General features: G+C 44.7%; 17 protein-coding genes and 1 non-coding gene across 18 annotated transcripts; 7 read left to right on the forward strand and 11 right to left on the reverse strand.

Annotated features, from left to right (window-relative positions):
- Nucleotides 1–8: 8 nt before the first annotated feature.
- On the forward strand, nt 9–1,283 carry ECU06_1440 (uncharacterized protein; the record flags this gene model as incomplete). Its single annotated transcript, NM_001041522.1, has 1 exon — nt 9–1,283. One exon carries the CDS (start codon nt 9–11, stop codon nt 1,281–1,283), a length of 1,275 nt encoding a protein of 424 aa, NP_585900.1.
- Nucleotides 1,284–1,344: 61 nt separating this feature from the next.
- On the reverse strand, nt 1,345–1,704 carry ECU06_1445 (40S ribosomal protein S26; the record flags this gene model as incomplete). The annotated part of the gene is made up of 2 exons (NM_001041523.1): nt 1,345–1,659; nt 1,702–1,704. 2 exons carry the CDS (start codon nt 1,702–1,704, stop codon nt 1,345–1,347), a joined length of 318 nt encoding a protein of 105 aa, NP_585901.1.
- Nucleotides 1,705–1,887: 183 nt separating this feature from the next.
- Nucleotides 1,888–2,700, forward strand: ECU06_1450 (Cdc50-like protein; the record flags this gene model as incomplete). Its single annotated transcript, NM_001041524.1, has 1 exon — nt 1,888–2,700. One exon carries the CDS (start codon nt 1,888–1,890, stop codon nt 2,698–2,700), a length of 813 nt encoding a protein of 270 aa, NP_585902.1.
- Nucleotides 2,701–2,805: 105 nt separating this feature from the next.
- ECU06_1460 (uncharacterized protein) lies at nt 2,806–4,278 on the reverse strand (the record flags this gene model as incomplete). Its single annotated transcript, NM_001041525.1, has 1 exon — nt 2,806–4,278. The coding sequence occupies one exon, from the start codon at nt 4,276–4,278 to the stop codon at nt 2,806–2,808; it is 1,473 nt and encodes a 490-aa protein (NP_585903.1).
- A 109-nt stretch (nt 4,279–4,387) lies between these two features.
- ECU06_1470 (uncharacterized protein) lies at nt 4,388–6,187 on the reverse strand (the record flags this gene model as incomplete). Its single annotated transcript, NM_001041526.1, has 1 exon — nt 4,388–6,187. The coding sequence occupies one exon, from the start codon at nt 6,185–6,187 to the stop codon at nt 4,388–4,390; it is 1,800 nt and encodes a 599-aa protein (NP_585904.1).
- A 146-nt stretch (nt 6,188–6,333) lies between these two features.
- On the reverse strand, nt 6,334–7,518 carry ECU06_1480 (methionine permease; the record flags this gene model as incomplete). The annotated part of the gene is made up of 1 exon (NM_001041527.1): nt 6,334–7,518. One exon carries the CDS (start codon nt 7,516–7,518, stop codon nt 6,334–6,336), a length of 1,185 nt encoding a protein of 394 aa, NP_585905.1.
- Nucleotides 7,519–7,597: 79 nt separating this feature from the next.
- On the forward strand, nt 7,598–8,455 carry ECU06_1490 (uncharacterized protein; the record flags this gene model as incomplete). The annotated part of the gene is made up of 1 exon (NM_001041528.1): nt 7,598–8,455. One exon carries the CDS (start codon nt 7,598–7,600, stop codon nt 8,453–8,455), a length of 858 nt encoding a protein of 285 aa, NP_585906.1.
- A 107-nt stretch (nt 8,456–8,562) lies between these two features.
- ECU06_1500 (uncharacterized protein) lies at nt 8,563–9,219 on the reverse strand (the record flags this gene model as incomplete). Its single annotated transcript, NM_001041529.1, has 1 exon — nt 8,563–9,219. The coding sequence occupies one exon, from the start codon at nt 9,217–9,219 to the stop codon at nt 8,563–8,565; it is 657 nt and encodes a 218-aa protein (NP_585907.1).
- Nucleotides 9,220–9,375: 156 nt separating this feature from the next.
- ECU06_1510 (uncharacterized protein) lies at nt 9,376–10,059 on the forward strand (the record flags this gene model as incomplete). The annotated part of the gene is made up of 1 exon (NM_001041530.1): nt 9,376–10,059. One exon carries the CDS (start codon nt 9,376–9,378, stop codon nt 10,057–10,059), a length of 684 nt encoding a protein of 227 aa, NP_585908.1.
- A 74-nt stretch (nt 10,060–10,133) lies between these two features.
- ECU06_1520 (topoisomerase 1) lies at nt 10,134–11,198 on the reverse strand (the record flags this gene model as incomplete). Its single annotated transcript, NM_001041531.2, has 1 exon — nt 10,134–11,198. One exon carries the CDS (start codon nt 11,196–11,198, stop codon nt 10,134–10,136), a length of 1,065 nt encoding a protein of 354 aa, NP_585909.2.
- Nucleotides 11,199–11,258: 60 nt separating this feature from the next.
- ECU06_1530 (nucleoside diphosphatase kinase A) lies at nt 11,259–11,702 on the reverse strand (the record flags this gene model as incomplete). Its single annotated transcript, NM_001041532.1, has 1 exon — nt 11,259–11,702. One exon carries the CDS (start codon nt 11,700–11,702, stop codon nt 11,259–11,261), a length of 444 nt encoding a protein of 147 aa, NP_585910.1.
- Nucleotides 11,703–11,861: 159 nt separating this feature from the next.
- ECU06_1540 (uncharacterized protein) lies at nt 11,862–13,361 on the reverse strand (the record flags this gene model as incomplete). The annotated part of the gene is made up of 1 exon (NM_001041533.1): nt 11,862–13,361. The coding sequence occupies one exon, from the start codon at nt 13,359–13,361 to the stop codon at nt 11,862–11,864; it is 1,500 nt and encodes a 499-aa protein (NP_585911.1).
- A 167-nt stretch (nt 13,362–13,528) lies between these two features.
- On the reverse strand, nt 13,529–14,485 carry ECU06_1550 (RNA export factor GLE2; the record flags this gene model as incomplete). Its single annotated transcript, NM_001041534.1, has 1 exon — nt 13,529–14,485. One exon carries the CDS (start codon nt 14,483–14,485, stop codon nt 13,529–13,531), a length of 957 nt encoding a protein of 318 aa, NP_585912.1.
- A 141-nt stretch (nt 14,486–14,626) lies between these two features.
- On the reverse strand, nt 14,627–16,711 carry ECU06_1560 (uncharacterized protein; the record flags this gene model as incomplete). Its single annotated transcript, NM_001041535.2, has 1 exon — nt 14,627–16,711. The coding sequence occupies one exon, from the start codon at nt 16,709–16,711 to the stop codon at nt 14,627–14,629; it is 2,085 nt and encodes a 694-aa protein (NP_585913.2).
- Nucleotides 16,712–16,760: 49 nt separating this feature from the next.
- On the reverse strand, nt 16,761–17,477 carry ECU06_1570 (uncharacterized protein; the record flags this gene model as incomplete). Its single annotated transcript, NM_001041536.1, has 1 exon — nt 16,761–17,477. The coding sequence occupies one exon, from the start codon at nt 17,475–17,477 to the stop codon at nt 16,761–16,763; it is 717 nt and encodes a 238-aa protein (NP_585914.1).
- A 165-nt stretch (nt 17,478–17,642) lies between these two features.
- On the forward strand, nt 17,643–17,714 carry ECU06_1575. The gene has a single exon. It is a non-coding gene; the product is annotated as a tRNA-Gln (tRNA).
- A 189-nt stretch (nt 17,715–17,903) lies between these two features.
- On the forward strand, nt 17,904–18,596 carry ECU06_1580 (uncharacterized protein; the record flags this gene model as incomplete). The annotated part of the gene is made up of 1 exon (NM_001041537.1): nt 17,904–18,596. The coding sequence occupies one exon, from the start codon at nt 17,904–17,906 to the stop codon at nt 18,594–18,596; it is 693 nt and encodes a 230-aa protein (NP_585915.1).
- A 142-nt stretch (nt 18,597–18,738) lies between these two features.
- Nucleotides 18,739–20,292, forward strand: ECU06_1590 (uncharacterized protein; the record flags this gene model as incomplete). The annotated part of the gene is made up of 1 exon (NM_001041538.2): nt 18,739–20,292. The coding sequence occupies one exon, from the start codon at nt 18,739–18,741 to the stop codon at nt 20,290–20,292; it is 1,554 nt and encodes a 517-aa protein (NP_585916.2).
- Between the last annotated feature and the right edge of the window lie 132 nt (nt 20,293–20,424).

A 20,424-nucleotide genomic window follows, 5' to 3' on the forward strand; every position in this document is an offset into this window, starting at 1 on the left:
CCCTACCAATGGACTTGGGGGAGCTGCGCATTTCCCGGAAGAAGGTTATCAACATTGTGTTCGTCGGACATGTTGACGCTGGAAAGTCGACGATATGCGGGCAGATTCTTGTGCAGATGGGATTGGTGGACCCAAGGACGTTGGAAAAGTACAGACAAATGTCGAGGGAGCAGAATAGAGAAAGCTGGTATTTAAGCTGGTGTCTGGACACCAATCCTGAGGAGAGAGAAAGAGGAAAGACCACGGAGGTGGGGACTGCGTCCTTTGAGCTTCCCCATAGAAGGGTAAATATATTGGATGCGCCTGGACATAACCAGTTTGTGTTTGAGATGATAAACGGGGCTAATCGTGCGGATGTGGGAATACTGGTTGTATCTGCACGAATAAACGAATTTGAGGCAGGCTTTGAAAAGGGAGGGCAAACTAGAGAGCATATCTTCCTGCTAAAGGCCGGAAGTGTCCAAAGATTGATTGTGCTGGTTAATAAGATGGACGATCCGAGCGTGGAGTGGCGCAAGGAGAGGTTTGACGAGATAAAGACCAAGGTTGGGGCCTTTGTTAGAAGAATGTTTCCGACGCCTGTGTTTATTCCGGTCAGTGGATTTACCGGCGAATACATTAAGGAGAAAGGATCGTGCCCATGGTATGATGGAGACTCTTTTCTTTCGGAGTTGGACAATGTAACGATTCCAAGAAGAATCGATGGCCCACTAGCGATCACGGTGACAGAAAAGGTAAGGCTGATGGGATCAACGATTCTGTACGGGAAGGTTGAATGCGGGAAGGTGACCCTCAACTCGCCAATAAAAATCTTACCACAGAACACAAAGAACGTCATTTCGTCTATAATGGATGAGGATGACGTTGAGATCGAAGAAACAGAGCCCGGAGATGTTGTGAAGTTGAAGTTGAAGGAGGATGTTGACGATGTTTCGGTCGGAAGCAAGATTCTTGGCATTAGCAATATGGATTACAAATCTACTCAGGAATTTACATGCGGATTAAACATACTTGATGGGGATACAATAATAAGTTCCGGATACACATGCATACTTCATGTAGGAATTGTTGCTGCTCAGTGCAAGATTAAGGAAATAAGGGATATTAACAACAAGAAGATTAGGTTTTGCAGGCAAGGAAGCAAGGTTCTTGCGAAGATAACTACCGAACTGCCTATCTGCGTTCTCCACAGCAGTAGGAACGAGGAAGAAAGGCAAAGATTTGCGTTACGATTGGAGAACAAAACCATCGCCGTTGGTGTAGTAAGAGCCGTAAAAGAATAAACACTTTGACTTGAAGCAGCCCGAGGGCTTCAGGTAGTTTTCACGGAGTCTGGAAATCCCTTTAATTGTGAGCACTGGCCACCCTGTTTGGATTGAATCCATATCTGATTTTCCTTGCCTGGGAAGAACGAACCCTGACTATCTTGGCATGGCACGCACAGGACACACAGAATTGCGACTTGTAGCCCATCCTCGGAACCTCAAATACATCATAAATGGTTGCCTGCTTCAGATCGTCAAACGATGCCTGCTCGATAAGGGACTGGATCCTAAATCTTTTGATCGCCTTGTCCTTAGGGGTCACACTTCCGCACTTGTCACACTGAATGGAGCCGGCACTTCCTCTGTTCTTCTTTCCTCTTCCATGGTTTCTTCTCTTAACAGTCTACAAAATTAGAGCACTTTGCCTACCACTTACCATTTCAAGGGCAAATTTTTTTGGAGCAATGAACTTTAGTGCTCATGGGCTTAATGGCTATGGAGTGGTTGTTCTGCATGTATACCAGGTCTCCTGAGCTGCGGAATAAGGAAGAAAGAAGCGACCATCTTCGGATGCTACCTTAAATAAAAGCGTAGCATACCCCAAACAATAGCAGCCCACCAAATGAGTCTCTTGGAATACATGTCAACAGTAAAAAGGCATCTCCTATCCCAGAAGCTCCCGGGGACCTACAGATCTGACTCCAACAGGAACTTCCTGTTCGTCTTCTTCATCATAGGGCTTCTGAACCTAATACTTGGTGTGATAGCAACATTTGTGTACAGCAGCCTGATGGAGACAACCATCCCGTATACGGATGACCTGAGCACTGATGTCTATCTTCCCAGTGGGAAGATTTATCTTTTCCTGGAAATGAGAGAGTTCTACCAGACCAATTTGAGGTACAGCAAAAGCATCAGCTATGACCAGCTTAGGGGAGAAAGGCCAAAAAGCCTTAATGCAGCTAGCCCGTTGTCCTACGAGGATGGGAAGGCCATATATCCTGCTGGGCTTCTCCCAAACAGCTTTCCCCACGATGAATATGAGATTGACGGAGTGGAGATTGAGACTGACGGAATTTCATGGGAATCTGAGAGGAATATAGTAAGGCCACCCTCCTATACAAGGGATGAGGTTGTCGCCCCTCCCCTGTGGCCAAACTACACCGAGGTTCCTGACCTAAGTCTCAACGAGAGGTTTACAAACTGGATTTATATAGCACCTTTTCCGAGCTTTAGGAAGCTTTGGGGAGTAATTGACGTAGCAACAGAAGGAACATACACGTTGAACATCACATCAAGATTTCCATATGGAGATAAGCGTGTATCGCTCATTCAATCATCAGTGATAGGATCTAAGAACTATTTCCTGTCCATTGGGCTGATACTTGTTGGGCTATCAATGATTCTGCTTTCTCTTCATTATCACTGTGAATAGCCAAAGCTCTGCTATAAATGCTCTTGACAACCGAATAAATTAGACTGGTTTAATTATGGCTGCCTAGAGACCTATATAGATTTATACCCATGCATCACCGCTAGACTAGCTAGAGGCCCCCATAATGTCTTTGTAAGACACCATTACGTCTCCAACAACATAGAGCTCTGACCGTCCTTTCATTGCTGTATTATAGTATTCACAAAGGACCCTATACTCTGAATAGGTCACTCCGTTTCTTATGTAAACCACTATGTAGTCCATTGGATTCTCAGACTCTCTCACCGTCAAGAAACATCTATTGTCAAGTCTGTTTGTCCACCAATGGCGGATAACTCTTTTGATTGCCGGCTGGTATCCCAGCTTGACGTCAACATCATCGTCGAAGCGATATCCATAGTGTCTCCATATGGGCACATTGAGAGGATGCCTTCCCATAAACGCCTCAACCTCATTCATAAGGTCCGGATATTTCCTAGCCTCGTCGATCGGATTCTTCTTATTTCTGAGCGAATATATTATAAGCAGCTTGCATCTCTCAATGACCGAAATGTCCTTTCTCGTAAGACACTCACTGATCTCTGCCTTGGAAACCCCGTTGTCCTTCAGGACATTCATTTCCATCTCGCTCAAGTCCTTGAGTCTTAAACATGCCTTCATCACATGGCCATGCTGAGCAAGATGCGCCTCCAACTGCCGAGAAATCCTAGTATTTTCCTCTAAATCATCAAAGATGAAGTTGTGAAGCCTCTTCTTTTTGAACTCTACCTTCTTAACCAGCCCCTTGATGTCCTCGGAAACCTCATATATGTCCTTGAACTTCGAGGCATTGAAAAACGGGTCGTCCGCAACCGAATAGCTTTTTTTTCCGATTCTGACAATGCCATTTGCATAGTCTGCATGCTCATGAAGCAAGGACTGGTACCTCCATTCATACAGCAGTGGCGTGTAAAGATCAAAAGCCCTGTCAAGCATTATCAGTGTCCCGCCCTGCTTAAGATTAAGACCTGCAAGCCTGGTACTCAGTGTCTCAGAATCCTCCATCAAGTGCCTGTCCTCTGTCTGAATCTTAATTGTTGGTATCCTTCCTAGGTTCATGACAAGAGCAAAAATGCCGTCTATCGACCTCTTTCTTCCACTAAGAGACATGTGCTCCCTTGTCTTTGGAGCATGAAGTGTATAAAGGAAGTCGTCCTGCTTGAAGAAGTCAATGTATATTTCGTGGATCTCAGAGACAACACAGTGCACATCACTTGTGGCAAGGATCTCCAACATCAGAGAGTCCACTTGGTTTGTGAACAAAACAATGTATCTCTCATAAAACGGATTTGACACCTCTTCTATCAGCCATCTTATGCTCTCAGGGCGGATTGCTACCATACAGGTGATGCCCTGTATCCTCTCTCTTCTTTTATTCATTATGCTATCAAACAGGAAATAGTCGCTTTCGAGAAATCTCGAGTGAGGAATCAGATTGCTGAGGATCATCTTCGTGTCCTCATCGAACAAAAGGACCTTGACCCCCTCACCGATATCCAATATCTCATCCACCTTCTTGCCAAGTAAGTTGTCATTCATGACCTTTCCCGGATATTTGGCAAGTTATTATATTCTTTGTTTCAGAACCACTGGAAACAGAGTGCTTTGATGTTTCAGAAGCCGGTCGATCCCATTAGTTTTACATCCTTTATTTCTTAGGTAATAGGCTTGCCTCGACAAGATGGATCTTCCCTTTGATCTTTTCTTCCCTCTCGGTATTGAATAAGGAGTTGTACCCGTGGCCAAACAGCCATGAGAATACAGACATCCTTTCAATTCCCTTGAGCCAGTGCATTGTAGAAATCTTTTCCAGAGGAAGCATCTCTGTAGTTTTTATGAACCAGATATTGCTGTTTCTTAATTTAAATGTAAGGTGCGGCCCGGCACCTACGCCATGGCCCTCGCTCTTGAGATAGTACGATGCATGGACTTCTGAGCCTTTAACAACAGCTTCATTGTAGAGAAGTCGGTATATAGGGTATCCCAAATCGTAGAAGTCATGTATGGATACAGCCGTCTCAAGGATTCTTGCATCGCCCTTGAAACATCCTATCAGCTCCATAACATCATTTTTCATACTAATAAGATTCCCTACATTCTTTCGCGGAGTCTTTATCACAACATTATCTCTATATGCAGATCTTCTTCTCTCCCTCTCGTTCATGAACTTGATGTAAACGCCGTGCTTCTTCATTATCTTCTGGATATTCTTACCGCCATATCCGATAATCCTTTTGTGGTGTTTTTCATCAATGTAGAAGGTCAGCTCCTCGGGAAACTCGTCCTCAATCATTTGCATCGCCTTTTGGAATGCTCCGGAGCATCCATTTATAACCATGTGGATTCTAGGGCTTCCTTGTTTTTTGTGGATCACAATTCCGCAGCATACATCCCTCATGATCCTTGTGATTTTCCCGTTTTTCTTTCCGCACAGAAACTCAACGGTCTCCGCCTCGATGTCCATCTCGGCTTCCACATAGCCCCCATTCTCCTCTACTATCTTCAATAAGGTTTCTTTCTCCCCGATAATCATAAAACACCCAACATCTCTAGTCTGAAGCACTAGCACATCATCGTAGCTAGGATACCTCATATTCTCCACCACCATCTTCATCACGGCATTGTATAGCAGGTTTATCTTATTCCTTGCTCTCCTGACCTCGTACAAGTCAAATCCTCTCAGAATCATCTCAGTGTAATCCTCACTGATTTCTCTTGTGGTTATATATGACTGGGTCTCAGACAGGATGTCCTCAATCTCAGCCCCTTTGTATAAAAGTAAATGTGCAACCTTTTGGGAGTCAAGTACCAGCCTTTCAACTATTTTCTCCGGCTCCTTGAAGCTAAGATGTAGGCCACTGTGGGACACGAGGCATTCATCAGAATTTATTCTTGAGCGATAGAATATTCTTCCTCCATGCTCAATAACTTCTTTTATAGGCACCGAGGCGCTTCTAACCTCGGTAACTCTGCCAAACGCCTCCTCAATCACTAGAAACATCTTCATCCTAGCATTAAGACACGCCTCTTTTTTTCCACAGATAAAAGCCTCGACCTTGCCTTCTATCTTGACACAAATGGAAGTGTCTGTAGTGTTCATTATCTCTCTAATTCTTTCCATTATCTCGGCCTTCATGGGGTACAGGCAAAGAGGAATCTCCACCTTGTAGCAGTACCGAAAGCATTTGCCAACCAGCTTCATCATCTGGTGAACAGTGTGGGGACGGCTCACATTCAGAGATACCTGGACCTTGTTTCCAATATTCTTGTATATCGAAGCCCGCCCTATGCCTACAAGGGTCTTCTGCAGATCCAAGCATATTCCGTTGTACATGGACGGCACCATCTCCCTTGGGGTGCACCCCCCAAGCGGTATAGTGAAGGACAAGGAGACCCCATTGGGCCCTGGTGTGGCGAAGGCCTCGAGCCCCTTTCTGCGGTGCTCCATAGATTCCAAAGAAACGTGTGCCTTTTATACATAGGTATGTGAAACATACATCACATCAAGCTTCTAAAACATGTATGCAATACTTTAGAGATATTCATTGGACTTCAGAACGAGGGACAGGCCTTTCCGAGCTTGCGCGATCCCTTTCAGCTACAGAGGATAATGTAGCTGCAAATTGAAACACCTAGAAATGACGCAACGAGGGGAACCACGAGAGGAAGATCGAAGGGCCTTTCTGCAGAGGGATGTTTCAATTTGAGGAACACAAGGCCCATGCATGACAGAGAGTAGAACAAGGATGTCCCAAATGCTATCTTGCTCACCATCCAGGATATATTCTCTAGCTTAGCAAATGCAAAGGTGAGTAGGGAAAAGATGGCCAATGATACTATTTCCGTCTTCTTGTTAAACTTACCAGGGATGAGAGACTCGATGATTCCAGACCCGACAATGAACGAACACATAAGCGATCCAAGAGTAGGAATCAGGGTAACTATCACCGATAGCATTCTGGGCGTGATGGGTATTCCTACAGCTCTGAAATACTCGTCAATAAAAAAGACATTTCCAACAATATCGTCATATGGTACCACATACATCACTGATAGACTAATGAGTATGTAAATGAAAACTACGCTCCATATGGATCCCACTATGGCCCTTGGAAAAGTCTTTCCGGGATTGTGTATTCTATTTGCAATATAGTTTCCGCAGTTCCATCCGTCAAATGAGAACTGGGTGAAGCAGAGGCCACGGACTATTGAGGCTGCGCCTACTACCGTGGTACTGTTTCTTTCATCCAGTATTGCCGGATTGGATGTGCTCTTGATCACCGTAAATGATATAAAGGAGACTATCAGGAGGGAAACAACTGTAACAACCTTAAGGAAAAACAGCGTCCTCATCGTCCACGTAACCAATCTCCCACCAAAAGATATAAATACAGAACATAGAACTAGTAGTACGCCAACGCAGTAGTCTCTTCCCATCTCGTGCTCGAAGCACTCATATATCTTGATGGACATAATCGCACAGGACAGAGGCAGTATTAGCAGTAGGGAAACTACAGAATAGATTGTTCCTAGATGCTTTGAGTATGCTCTACTAAGATAGTTCAAGTCTCCTCCCGGATATGGGTAAGTTGACCCGAGCTCTGCATAGCATAATCCGAACATTGTTGCAATCACTCCCGAAGCAACCACAAGAAGAATAGATGAGGCGCAGGTTCTTGTCTGCGACAGGACGTAATGCGCCATGCTGAAAACGCCTATCCCAACCATGTTGCATACAGACATAAATAGCAGATCAAGCGTCTTGATTTTCTTCTCCATTTCCAGGGCCTCCGGTAGAATTTTAAAAATCCAGAAGACGATGCTATTTCAGACGAAAACCAAGTAAGGTGGGTGCCCCATGGATATCGAGGTAGCAAGAAAAAACATAGGGTGCGATAGTGTTTCGATAGCTAAGAGGATGAGGTCGCTATTTTACCTGCGGAACGTGCTGCTTCCCGAATCTGCAAGGGCGATTACAGAGGCGTTCGGATCCAAGTCTGTTCTCCTGAAGCATGAGGCAGCATATGTACTTGGGCAAATGCGCATGGAGGAGTCTGTTAGGGTGCTCCTGGACGTTTTATCTGACGAGGACGAGGACGAGATTGTCAGGCATGAGGCTGGAGAGGCGCTGGGGAACTTTAGGCCCAGGGAAGAAATAGTTGAGGCGCTAAGGAAATACTCTAACCATCCGAAGAAGCCCATTTCCGAGACCTGCTATCTAGCATTGATGAAGCTGAAGGACGGCTCTGACATAGTATCCAAATTTGGGTCTAGGGATCCTGCACTTCCGATGGAAGGAAGTTTCGAAGAGGCAAGAAGGATTCTACTGGACAAGAATGAATGTCTGTATAGGAGATACCAGGCAATGTTCTATTTGAGAGATCTAGGGACTTCTGCCGCCATACATGCTCTTGGAAAGTCTATGGAAGATGATTCAGCACTATTCAAGCACGAGGTATCGTTTGTGTTTGGGCAGATGAGGTCAAGAGAGTCTATCCCATATCTTATCAAAGGAATGGAGGACGAGAAGGAGCATGGAATGGTTAGACATGAGTGTGCAGAGGCACTGGGCGCAATTGGGGATGATGCAGCCTTGAAGGCGCTGTCTAAGTATCTTCATGATCCTTGCGATATCCTGAGGGAAAGCGTAGAAGTAGCTGTAGACATTCATAGCTATATGACAGGTGACGAGATAGAATATTGCAACGCAGAGTGAAGTAGATATAGAAAGATACGTTAAAGAGTGTGATGATCCCCGTCACTGGTGTGCTGCCCTAAAGTCTATCCAATAAATGTTATGCAAAAACCCGTAGTGCATCCATTTTATTTTCCAGATAGGGTAGAGATATATTCTCGTAGTAAGGGTATAAGGAAGCACCAGTTGGCTAGCACTGTCATTACATGGAATATTTCGTGGTATCCGAATACCTGAGGGTATGGATTGGGCTTTTCCATTCCGTAGATAAGTCCACCGACTATGTATATGACGCCTCCTAATATAAACAGAGAGATGTCACTTACCGGCACACTCTTCATGATGATGTGGAAGAATGGGACAACAGACACTCCATGAAGTATGTAGACCATGAGATCAAAGTACATATGCAGCTTCTTCATCAGGATGATCTTTAGAATACCAGCAAGCGATATTGTCCAAGTTGTCATGAGGATGTGCTTTGTATATGGACCTTCTGGGAGCAAGAGGAGAGCCACTGATGTCTGGGTGCCTGATATGAGAAGAAATATGGAGATGTGGTCCAGCCTTTGAAAGAGAGCCTTTGTTTTTTCGTCCTTCCACGATGTGATATGGTATGTGCTGCTTACGCCGAATAATATCAGCTGGGACAGAAGGTATATCATTATCCCAAGGTTCCCCTTGCCGTGCAAGCAGCAAATGCCGTACATGAGGGCCTTTCCAATGGTGAGGTAGAAGGCTATCTGATGGATTCTTCCACGAAGCATAGGTTTCTGTTTTGCCATTTTGTTGGGTGTGGGTAAATCAATTTATACTGCAGACGTCAGTCAAATGTGTTTACTGTCCGGGGCAAACAGTAAACAGCCTCAAGAAGAGACAGCGTGGGATGTGTGTAACTCGGATTCTTAGGAGAAATAAAAAGAAGACGGCAGGCCCAGGGTATGAAGAGATCCCAGGACAATAAAAAGGACGAGAGCAGAAAGGACAAGGGCACGAAATCTCCTTCACACAAGGAAAAGCTTACGCCGGAGGAGGTATGGAAGAACGCGGCAATTCTTCTGGGCACAAAGAAGAAGGAAACAGCACCGAAATCGACTCAAAGCACAAGGAATTTCGACTTTAGCGATGTCTGCATGGAGATCGAGAAAGTAAACAAGGAAAGGATTCTACAGCATGGAAATGGGCACGAGGACAGCGTGAGAAGGTTTTATGAGGTGGAGACTTCGAATTCTCTTGTCCACATCCCGAACTTCCGAGACCTGGAAAAAAAGTATGTCCCAAGGACCCCGTTAGAGACGCCCAGCTTCTTCCCAAAAACACCATTGTATGTGTTTGAAAGCCAAGACATATTTAAGAAGTTGGACATAGACACACTCTTCTTTATCTTCTACTCGCAGCTCGGAACCATTCAGCAGTACTATGCTGCAGTACAGCTAAAGACGTATTCGTGGAGATTCCACACAAAGTACTTTACATGGTTTCAGAGGCTAGACGAGCCGAAGCTGATAACAGCCGATTACGAAAGAGGAGACTTTTTATTTTTTGATTACGACGTCACGTGGTCCTTCATGAAGAAAAGCGATTTCACGTTTGAGTACAAGTATCTTGAGTGCTCTGAGTGGTAAGTTTCTTCCGTACATTCGTTGTGTGTATGTGTTGCATGCATGACCCTTCAACGGAAATTACAAGGAGTTTATTTCTACTTTCTCCGATGCCTCAGCACTTTTGTATATATCCTTCTAACTTCCTCCTTTCCGGTGATCTCCTTCATTTCCTTTCCAAACCATAGAGAGGCCAAAGACTTCTGTGAGGGAATCTTTGTCTTAAGAGCAGCGCTCATCACTTTGAATGCATGGGAGAATATTCCAAGCACCAGACCGGAGTTTCTACACACCGCAGCCACGTCACACTCCGGATTTGTCGGATCTTCTATCGACAGCATTCCTGCATTGTTCTTTACGTATCCTGTCTTGTTTATAGAAATCTTCGCGACCTTATATGGAAAGTCGCATCCATAATACTGAAAGAAGTCCATGAAAAGCACGCCGATGTTCTTGAGGGGAGAAACTAAGCCCTCCTGAACAAGAGGATGCAGCTGGAAGAAGCTCAGAAGAAGTAGGAACTGGGAGTAACTGTTGAGCCCTCCGGTTGCAGCATCCGACTGCTTTCTTATTGTGAGAAAATGCTTCAGCAGAATTGCAAACACCTTTATATATGGATACTCCTTCAATGTATATGTGATGAACTTTGCTGCATTGACTCCATTTGCTTGGTTTACAGAAATGTCTATTCTGAATCCAAATATCCCGTCCCTGAATTTGAGGATGGGGATCCTGCATTTCTTGATGTGGAACACGGTTTCTTTCTTGACGAAGTTTGCCCTGAACATGAGAGTCTTTATCTTCGATAGGTGCTTGTTGACGTGTTCCTTGTCGATGTTGTCGCTGAGCTGGACGTTTATGTCGATGTCACTCGAGGGAACAATAAGGCCTGTGGTGTAACTCCCAAAGGGCATAACACTAGCGCTTGGAAACTCACGAACTATCAACTTCTTGATTTTTTCAAATATGTAAATCCTGGCGTTGATTTCTATTGTTGTGGGGGCCAATTTCTGGTATAGCTGTAATAGCTCGAGATCAAGCCTCGCTAGGTTTCCAAGAGAAACAGAGGACATGCTTGTTTCAAGCAGTGATTCTATCGAAACCGACTTGCTGTCTTTCGGATTTATTTTTGTCTTCACTTCTCGAATTGGCTTAGCAGACATTTTCACAGTAAAGTTTATATGAGGATAAAAACCAAATGAAAATATCATAGGGTAGGATGTTTAATAAATCCATTCTTTGTCAAAGAAAGACACGGGTTGGACATCGTCTCCAATCCAGAGCTTAATTTCTTTTTCTGCATTTTCGACACAGTCAGAGCCGTGGATAATATTCTTCCCTGTACTGACACCGTAGTCTCCTCGAATGGTTCCCACAGAAGCAGCCTGGGGATTGGTTTCTCCAATCAGCTTTCTGCCGATCGACACAGCATCCTTTCCGACCCACACCATTGCCAAGACCATTCCAGACATCATGTCCTCCACCATCTCACTAAAGAAAGGCATGCTAGACAGATGAGAGTAGTGGGTTTCCAAAACCTCCCTCTTTGGAATCACACACTTGGAGGCAGCCAAGTACAACCCCTTCTCCTCAAACCTCTGAATTATCCGGGAAATCAGTCTTCGCTTGATGGCATCAGGCTTGATCATAATAAATGTTCTTTCCATCCAAGGGATACGCTTTTCAGGTCAAAAATTCTCCAAGAGAAGGGGGTGATGCTGGGTGTTGAGATCACTTCATTAGTTTATTATTTCTCTAGGAAAGCACATGGCAATGCTTACAATGTGGTGGTCGGCCTTCGCATTTTGTCTCTCTCAAGTGTCTAGTTAAACAAAGTTGTTGAGGTCGCTGTTTGTTAGGAGTTCCCTGAATTTATCCATAAAATCGTCATCAAGGCTCAGCTTTTGACGTCTATTTGCTTCTTTTGGCTTGTAGTCTAAGTCTTTTCTGTTGTTTTCCTCTTGGACATGATGATTGCCAACTGGATTTATTCCGACTGTTGTTTTTGTAGTCTTCACATCAATCTTCAGAGGCTCGTGCACATTCTCGAGATTCAGAGCGCTTCTGGAGAGCTCGTCACGGCCATCTCGCTTTGAATACCCTACATGAAGTTCTTCTTTTTCCGGTCTATCATTAAGATATCGACTTCTGTAGGTGCCCCTGGAGTCTGCCTTGGTGCTCGTCGCTATAAAATTACTGGTATCGCGAGAAGTACTTTTAGAAGAATAAAACCGGCTCTGAGGATTTTTGTAAAGATCCTCCTCCTTTTTCCCGTCCTCACTCTCGGTCGAGTCGAGAGCCGCTACGTCCTGGCTCTCACCTACCTTGGGATCTTCTGGACCAAAGGGCTTTCCCCTCTTCGCTACCTCTTCAGAGCTTTCCAATTTGAATATCTGCTCTGGGGCACGCGAACACGGCATAAAGACAAATGAGCCCTTGTAGTACGTAACACAGGCGTTGTTTCCCCCAACTAATGTAAAATGCCCCTTATTATCGATTTCTGAGATCAGCACGTTCTTTATGATATACCCAAACTCATGCTCATCCATCTTGGAATCACTTTCAACAACATAGGATTGCCGAGCTAAACCGGTCTTTTTTGGAAACCCTACTCTTCGCAGAACGCTACTCATCTCAACATTTAGGCGTGGTTCTGCAGGGATATCATGCTTGGGACCCGTGCTATCATTATCAGGCTCTTCAGCCTCGTCAAGCCCCTCCCTGGATGGCTTAGGTCTTTCCTCAATGATGCCTGCCTCCTGGGATTTCTCCCTCTTCACTTGGCGGGAGCCTCTGTCTCTCCATCCCGCACGATCCTCGCTGTACTCTCCATGTTCCCTTGGCTGGATCTTTGGGATCCGCTCATTTCTCTTCTGAGCAATGGGCCTTTCGCTTCCAGACATGGATCTTTGCAGGCCAGATTTCATTTTGTTGGCTGGAAGGTTGTCCTTTTCTTTTCTCGCATCACCCGGGTTCTCCTTGTGGCCTGCGTGGGATAGATAGCCAAACGGATCTATCTTTCTTCTGCGTGGCCGAAAGGTCGGGCTAGAGAGAAATCCTATCCCCTTCTCGCTTATGGCATTGTAAACAATCAACTTGATTTCCAGTCCTCCGTGTGTCATCGCTAGCGTGTAGTATATTCCATCCTTGAAGAAGTAAAGGGCCCGGTTGTGGACGACAACACGCTGGTCAGACATACTGGGTAGCATTGGGCACTCGAGCTTCAGGGTTCCATCATTGTTGGTGACGTATAGGCCGTCCTTGTGCTTAAGTCTTAGCAACCTATCGCACATCACGATAGGAAGGAACAGAAATGTCGATAGCATTGCTCACAATATGTTGTTTATCTCATTACGTTTTAATGCTCAACGTTTCATATTCAGAAGTTAAAGAATAAACAGGGAAGAAGGCGGGAGCCACGCATCTCAAAATAAATAGATTTATCTCAGAACCATGGTTCAGTGCTCAGCCCCGGGTAGAGTGCATCTATCAGTCATATTTTTACGCCCGTGGTGCTAACCTGGATAGCTCTAAGTTGCGTAGGCCTGTATGTTGTCACGTATCCTGCAGACCAATCATTCCCGGTGGCATAGACATAATAGCTTCCGCTGGTATTGAATCTACCGCATGTTACAGGCTGGCTCTCTGTCTGGGTAAATATTTTCATTCTTGCCTGTGCATCAAAAAATACGATGGTGCCATCGCCGCCTGCAGTAACCAATATGTTGTGATTAGTAGGTAGGAATGATACAGAATTGACGGCATAGACCTTGTTGTCAACCCTGTGGCATCTAAAGATCATCTTCTTCACAGGAGAGTTGATGTTGAATATCTCTGCCTTTCCTTCTATCCCCCCCAGCGCAAAGGTCTCATTGTCCTGGGCACAGGCAATAGACCTAATCATCCAGTTCAGCTTGGATGCATGCGTTTTCTTTTGGTTTATGTCGTTCAGATTGTATGTTGCTACCTCATTTCCGGAAAGAGACATGGCAAGCATTTCCTTCTCAAGGTCCATGGCATAGACTTTCCCTGGGAGATCCAGAGAAAACACAAGCTTTGAGGACCGGGTATCCCAAAACTTGACCGTTTTATCCCACGATCCGGTGACCAGCATGTTCGAAAAGCACCTTACAGACCTGACTCCTGCATTATGTGCTTGGAAGGACGACACCTGGCTGGTTTGCAGATCCACTATTTGGAGGCTTCCGTCTGCAGCGCCTGCAAAAGCTAGCGAAGGTGTCTCCTTGCTGAAGCAACAAGTAAGAAGAGGCTTGTTCAGATTCACAACACTGGTATTTGGACTGTATAGATTTTCCAGGTCATATGTTCGGACAGTGCCATCCCAGCTGGATGCAGCCATCAGGCCGTGCATCTGGCTGAATGCCACCTCCGAAACCGTGTCGGATGGAGGATTGGGGATGTCGGAAATCTTGGTGTTGTACTGAGCCATTCGATGGGGTTAAAAATTGGGACAAAGAAATCTCGTTATCGAACCTGGCCTGAAGAGTTAGTTGCTTTACAACAGGACGAGGTCCTTTCCAGGGCAGGTTCTCGGGGAATCGCTTTATTTGCAATTGGAGTATAAGAAAGCCTAGGGTGCATCCTTTTTGTTGAGAAGCTGAAGATATTGGCTGTACTCATCGGGATATTTCTCGGCCATACAAGCATAGCTCCATAGACATCCTTCTTTCATCTCCCTGACTTTTCCAATGTTGTCGAAAATGATCTGCCGATAGTCCATGTCCTTCCTTCGATTCAACGCCTCTAGCACCTCTTTACCTACGAATCTGTTTCTATATATAAAGACCTTGTTGTGAATGTTCTTTATCGACTCGTTTAAATATGCTCTGTCTCCAGCAGTGACAAATAAGTGGTAGCACAGGGTTGAGGCCTCGACATCCCTTCCATTGGACAGGAGAAACGATATGGCATGTTCCGTCCCAGAGGAAGATCTAAAACAGTATTGCACTACTTCTGGGGAAAGCAATGTCTTTAGAGGTGCTGGAAGGAGGCATCCAACTATCAGATCGTATCTTCCGCCTATAAATTCAACGATATCCCTAGCTGCCTTGCACCTGTTTCTGGTCTTTTCCCACATCTCGCAAAGACATCTTAGGATATCCCATGCGCTAACTATGCCGTAGGAGCAACTCTGCGATATGAAGTGGGCAAGAGTGTGCCTACAAATATATTCAAGAGACTCTCCTCTGCAGAAGCCTGTCTTTTTCCACAGGAGTACGATCTCTATCGCCTTATCACTCTCCTCCAGCTTCTTCACCACCTCACCAAACAGTCCGGTGCATTTGTAAAACGAATCCATGAACTCTTCTCCCTGTTCCATGAGTTTCTTTCCCTTCAGAAAGAAGTACCTGGGTGTTTCAATAAAGCCAATATCTCTAAACGAAATCTCTGCCATGTCCACTAGGAGCTCTTCGTTGATGGCCTCTGGGTCGATTATCTCGGTGATCTTGCCATATATTTTTTCCACATTAACATCCATATTCACAAATCTCCTATAGACCCTGTGTCCAAACTTCATGGCTTCATTAAGGATTCTCAATCTTCTAAGAACTTTGCTGTCGTTCTGCACCTCGTTAAGAGTGTTGCAGATCAGCTTGCAGCATTCAACCTTGAAGCCGCAGTATACAAGAAAGCCCAGAAAATACCCAGGATTGCGTGCTCTGCCCTGGCGCTCTCCGGCCCCCCATAGACCCTCTTCATCGAAAAGCTTGAAGCTTCTGCAGGTATAAGGAGTAAAGTTGCCGTTGAGTACGTTGTTCATCAGTCTGTATTCGCTTTCAAGCAGCTTCAGGTCGAAGTCTTTGTCGTTTGGCAGGAAGTATAGAAAAGAGGAGCTGAGTCCAATGAAGCAATTTCTGTAGAATTCAAATGACTGCACAAGATCGTCTGTCCCAAACAGATATCCATCGACATAGAGGATGTGTCCGTCGTTGGCGATTCCGCTCATGTACAGTATGTCCTGGTGATACTTTAAATACTTCCACTTGGCATTGATCTTTACATTCATATTTATTCTTGCGGCTAACTCGATGCCGTCTGAAACATTGTATAGAAATATTTCGTTGTTCTTTTGAATGGCTAGTCCTCTGTCGGTAATGAACGTTTTCTGGGTGCAGGGATACTTTTGTAGGATCGGAGTCCCATCGATCGAATAGATGCTTGTGTATGAATCTGTTCGATAGGCAATCAGGTCGACGTTCGACGTCCTTCCGCAGGAGTAGGAGACTATAGCTCTGAAGTACGGAGAGATACGCAGGTTCTTGAATCCATTCCCGGTAAGCAAATAAAACGAATTGTTACTAAACACCACCACGTTTTCTCCCCAGGCGCTGACTTCTGGAAGGACAAAGCTGTGGGGCATCTCAGCGAACGAACTCAGCCCGTTTGTAAAGTGATAGAGGTTGCTTTTTGTTATGGCAAACACATGCAAGCCATCGTCTCTTACGGCAATTGCAGCATCTATGATCGGTAAGGCTTTGACAACGGAAGTTTCTTTCTGTTGAGCCAGTAGTGGAATGGTGACCAACTCGATATACTCTTCGTTCCATAGGAGCATGCTTAGGACATCGTCCACCACGGCCATTTCGCTTCTTTTTGGATCAAACCTTACAAGCAGATTCAAGTTATTTCTTATTGACAGCGGGGCAAGGAACATTCCAGGGGATAGGTGATTTGGCAAAGGATATATAGAAAGCATTCGAGAATTATAACTCACCTTTAATGTTTGACGAGGGAAGGCTTTCCGATATTCCGGATCTCCTAAAAACATATCTGTAGTAAATTGCAAAGAAGTCCAAATACAGCAGCGTCTGGACAATTCCACATGCAATGGGAATGTTTCCGGTCCTTCCTATGTCATAGACCTTCTTGAGAATGAAGTACACAGTGTACGAGGCTCTGTAAAGACCGAGCAGAAGAACGTACTTTGAAGTCATTGTCTCTGACTCGCCGGCCTCTTGGAGTTGGACAAGCTGTGGGAGGATGGCAACACTCTCAAGGAACAGAGACATCGTATACAAAACATTGGAGATATACTGGTAGACACTGCTTCCACCCCGGGTAAAGAACAACGAAAATACAAAGGATGGGACGATCAAGGTCAAGATGTTGAACTTGTCCCACTTCTTGTCATAGGTGGAGAAGTATTTGAACCTCATCATGAAGAGGATAAGAACCTGGAATCCGATAAATAGGACTTTCATTATGGAGTTGTATATTCCGAGAGGCCCTCTGGCATAGAAGTCAAACAAGTCGATATATCTGAATATGAAAACCATCGAGTACAGAAACTGGGTTTTGAGCGATAACCCGCTACAGGATCTTGTTCTCGCTATTTTTGTTATCAGCACAGCTTTTGAGGCCACATGGAGAAAATCCCCACAGAATCTGAATGTATCTGCCATTATGGATGCGAAGAACATCTTTGGGGCTATGAAAAGTTTTGAAGATAGATCTTTCTAAGGAGCAGGGGGAAGGAAGTGGATACAAGAGAGGAAATTACAAGGATGTGAAAGACAGTGGGCACAAGAAGCCCCTGGCAAGTCAAGCGCCAGAAGACATGTTGAGCCCTTCTGTAATAAAGAGAAGGTTGCGTGGTGTAATGGTTATCACTTCAGACTCTGAATCTGACAATCTGAGTTCGAATCTCGGCGCGACCAGTTGATTTTGCTGCGGTTGTAAGAGTAGTGATTCATCTTGACTTTTAAAACATCTTTAACGTGAGGTGCGTGCTCTTCTAAATGGAACTACATACTATGCAAATATCTCGTGTCAGAACGGAAACAAAATCGTATTGAAAACTTGTTTTAACATATAGGATAAAAAAGAAAAGAATGTGTTTCTGAACTATGTTTAACCACTCTGAGTGGATATCATACCACCCAAATAGCATTTGGAACGAGACAAATGAGAAGTGGGATGAAGGCGACATGGGATGGCGGGCAGTGGGTGTAACACCAAGTAGATTTATGGATATTCCAAGCGATAGAGAAATGGGCGAGAAGAGCATCCTGCCAATAAACTTTGCAAGCATGTTTCCCAGAAGATGGTATTCCATCGTCGAGTTTCCAAGTGGTAGGCTTGAGGTTGGCTATCACTCGAATACAATCGATCTGGGCACGTATGTGATACTGGAAGCCGACCGGGGAGAGGACTGCGGAAAGATAGTTGGAAACATGAGCGAGCGCGAGTTTGAGGACTCGGTATCGAAGATAAGAGACACAAAGGGAGAGTTTGAGCCAAAGAAGATACTCAGAAAAGCGTCCCTTGACGACCTCAACAAGCTAAAGCAAAGAAAAAGAATAGAAGCCGAATCTTTGAGGCAGTGCAGAGAGCTGGTAGGTTCCCGAAAGCTGAATATGGAGATACTAAGCTGTGAATATCAATGGGACATGAAGAAAATAACGTTTTACTTCAAAAGCGACAGGCGAATAGACTTTAGAGATTTGTTAAAGGAACTGTTCAAGTTGTTCAAGGTAAGAATCTGGATGTGTGCAGAAAGGAGGACCAATAATGATTTAATTAAAAAAATACTAGGATAAACACAGACCAATGATATCCCAGCTTTTGCATGCTGGCCCCTTCCCACAAGGCTTGTTTCATCTTTCTTACAAACATTTGTTAAGATGTTACTTGTTTCAAGTAAAAGTGAAATTCGGCTCACCCTTGGAATTGAAGGAAAATATGGAGATAGAAGACGGCATGGAGGACCCAGACAGTAATAGTCTTTGCGAGGCTGCGGATGCGCTAGGTAGAGTGAGATCGTCGATTGGAGCAGTGCATGGGAATAACGGAGACTGTGAAGCATACAGCAATAGCAGTATTGCTTCGAAGCCTAGTGACATTGTGAGAGCATATTCGTATCTTCTTACCTGCATTGACCATGTGGATGGAGTCCCAGCTGTTAATTTTAGGGATCTTTTCGTTGTAGAAACTTTTGTCCTCGACAGGATCTGTGAGAAAAAGATGCTTGACTTCGATAGGATCTTTGGAGAACAAAGGAACCCCAATGCAAAAAGAAGAGAGATGCTGAAAGCCATGGAGGGCTGTCTTCCAAACAGCCCTATAAACATAGACTGTGAGCAGGAGCTCGATTCCCTGATGTATAAGGTCTACAAGAGGCGTACGGACTTGAATCCTAAGGATCTTGCTCTCGGGGAAATTGAGCTCCTGCTTGTCACATTATTCAGAAGATCAGAGTCATCAAGATTTTTCAAGGTCTTCAGCCGATGCAAAAAAAGCAAGGGAGCATTAAGACTGGGGCTTCTCATGGGTCTTAAGGATGGCAACGATGGACTGGTGGATAAGCTACTACGGAGCTACGGCGAAGAAGACCTTTCCACCAAGAGCTACTTTCTAGACTGCAAAGACGACCTGATTAGAAGATCCATCGATCCGGATTGGATAATGTCTGTTGAAAGCAATGAGGAATGGCTCGCTTGTAGGAAAGAGGAAATGGAGTGGGAGGAGTGCGTTCACTTCTGGGCTACAAACAGAGAGGGATCCTCGGAAGCATTTAACAAGTCAATGATGGATCTTTGCATAAAACACAGAAAGTACGAAGAAGGATGGATTGTCTACAGCAAAGGATGCAAGAAGACCCCTTATGTCATTCATAAGGCATGTCTTCTTTCATTGAAGGCACTAAAGGAAACTAATGATTGCAAGTGGATTTCGAGGCTGTTTGAAGTTATCGAGGCTTCGGAGCCAGAGGAGGACGATGCAAAATACCTAGTTGCAAATGATGTCCTTGAAAACTTGTCAACCCTCCCTGAAAATGTGAGGAACCTTGTTTTGAAGGGGTTCATAACTAGAATAGATCTCCTGGACAGGAATGAGGAAGTTGTGAATCTAGTAATAAGAGGGCTCCTAGACCTTTGCAGAACATGTGGACATGACAAGGGACACGACCTGTTTGGAGACTATGCTAATCTTCTATATAGCAAGTGGAAAAAGCACAAGCTTTGCGGTAGATATCCTCCAGAGAACCAATGCAAGATCGAGTCGGAAATATATTCAAATATGCTGAGCGTCTTCGACACCTTGCAGGACAAGGAAAAGGTGCTTAGCATATGCAGGGACATGGTCAATAGCAACATGAAGATGACCAAAGAACTCTGTTCCAAAATCCAAACACTCCATACAGTGAATCTTGAGTCTTTCAAGTCGGAGCCCACATCCTTGGAACAGTATTCTGTACTGGAGCGGCTGGTGTCTCTTGTTCTGCAGAAGCATTAAAGATCCTTGGATTCCATCTACACAACAAGCCCCCTGCCCTGCTGGGGTTTTTACTTCTCTAACGCCGATGCAGCTCAACTTCCATTCCTAATTTGGTTATAATAGAAAGTGATCGGTATTTAATGCATATGA

This window comes from Encephalitozoon cuniculi, chromosome VI, assembly GCF_000091225.2.
Source record: "Encephalitozoon cuniculi GB-M1 chromosome VI, complete sequence".
Classification (NCBI taxonomy): domain Eukaryota; kingdom Fungi; phylum Microsporidia; family Unikaryonidae; genus Encephalitozoon; species Encephalitozoon cuniculi.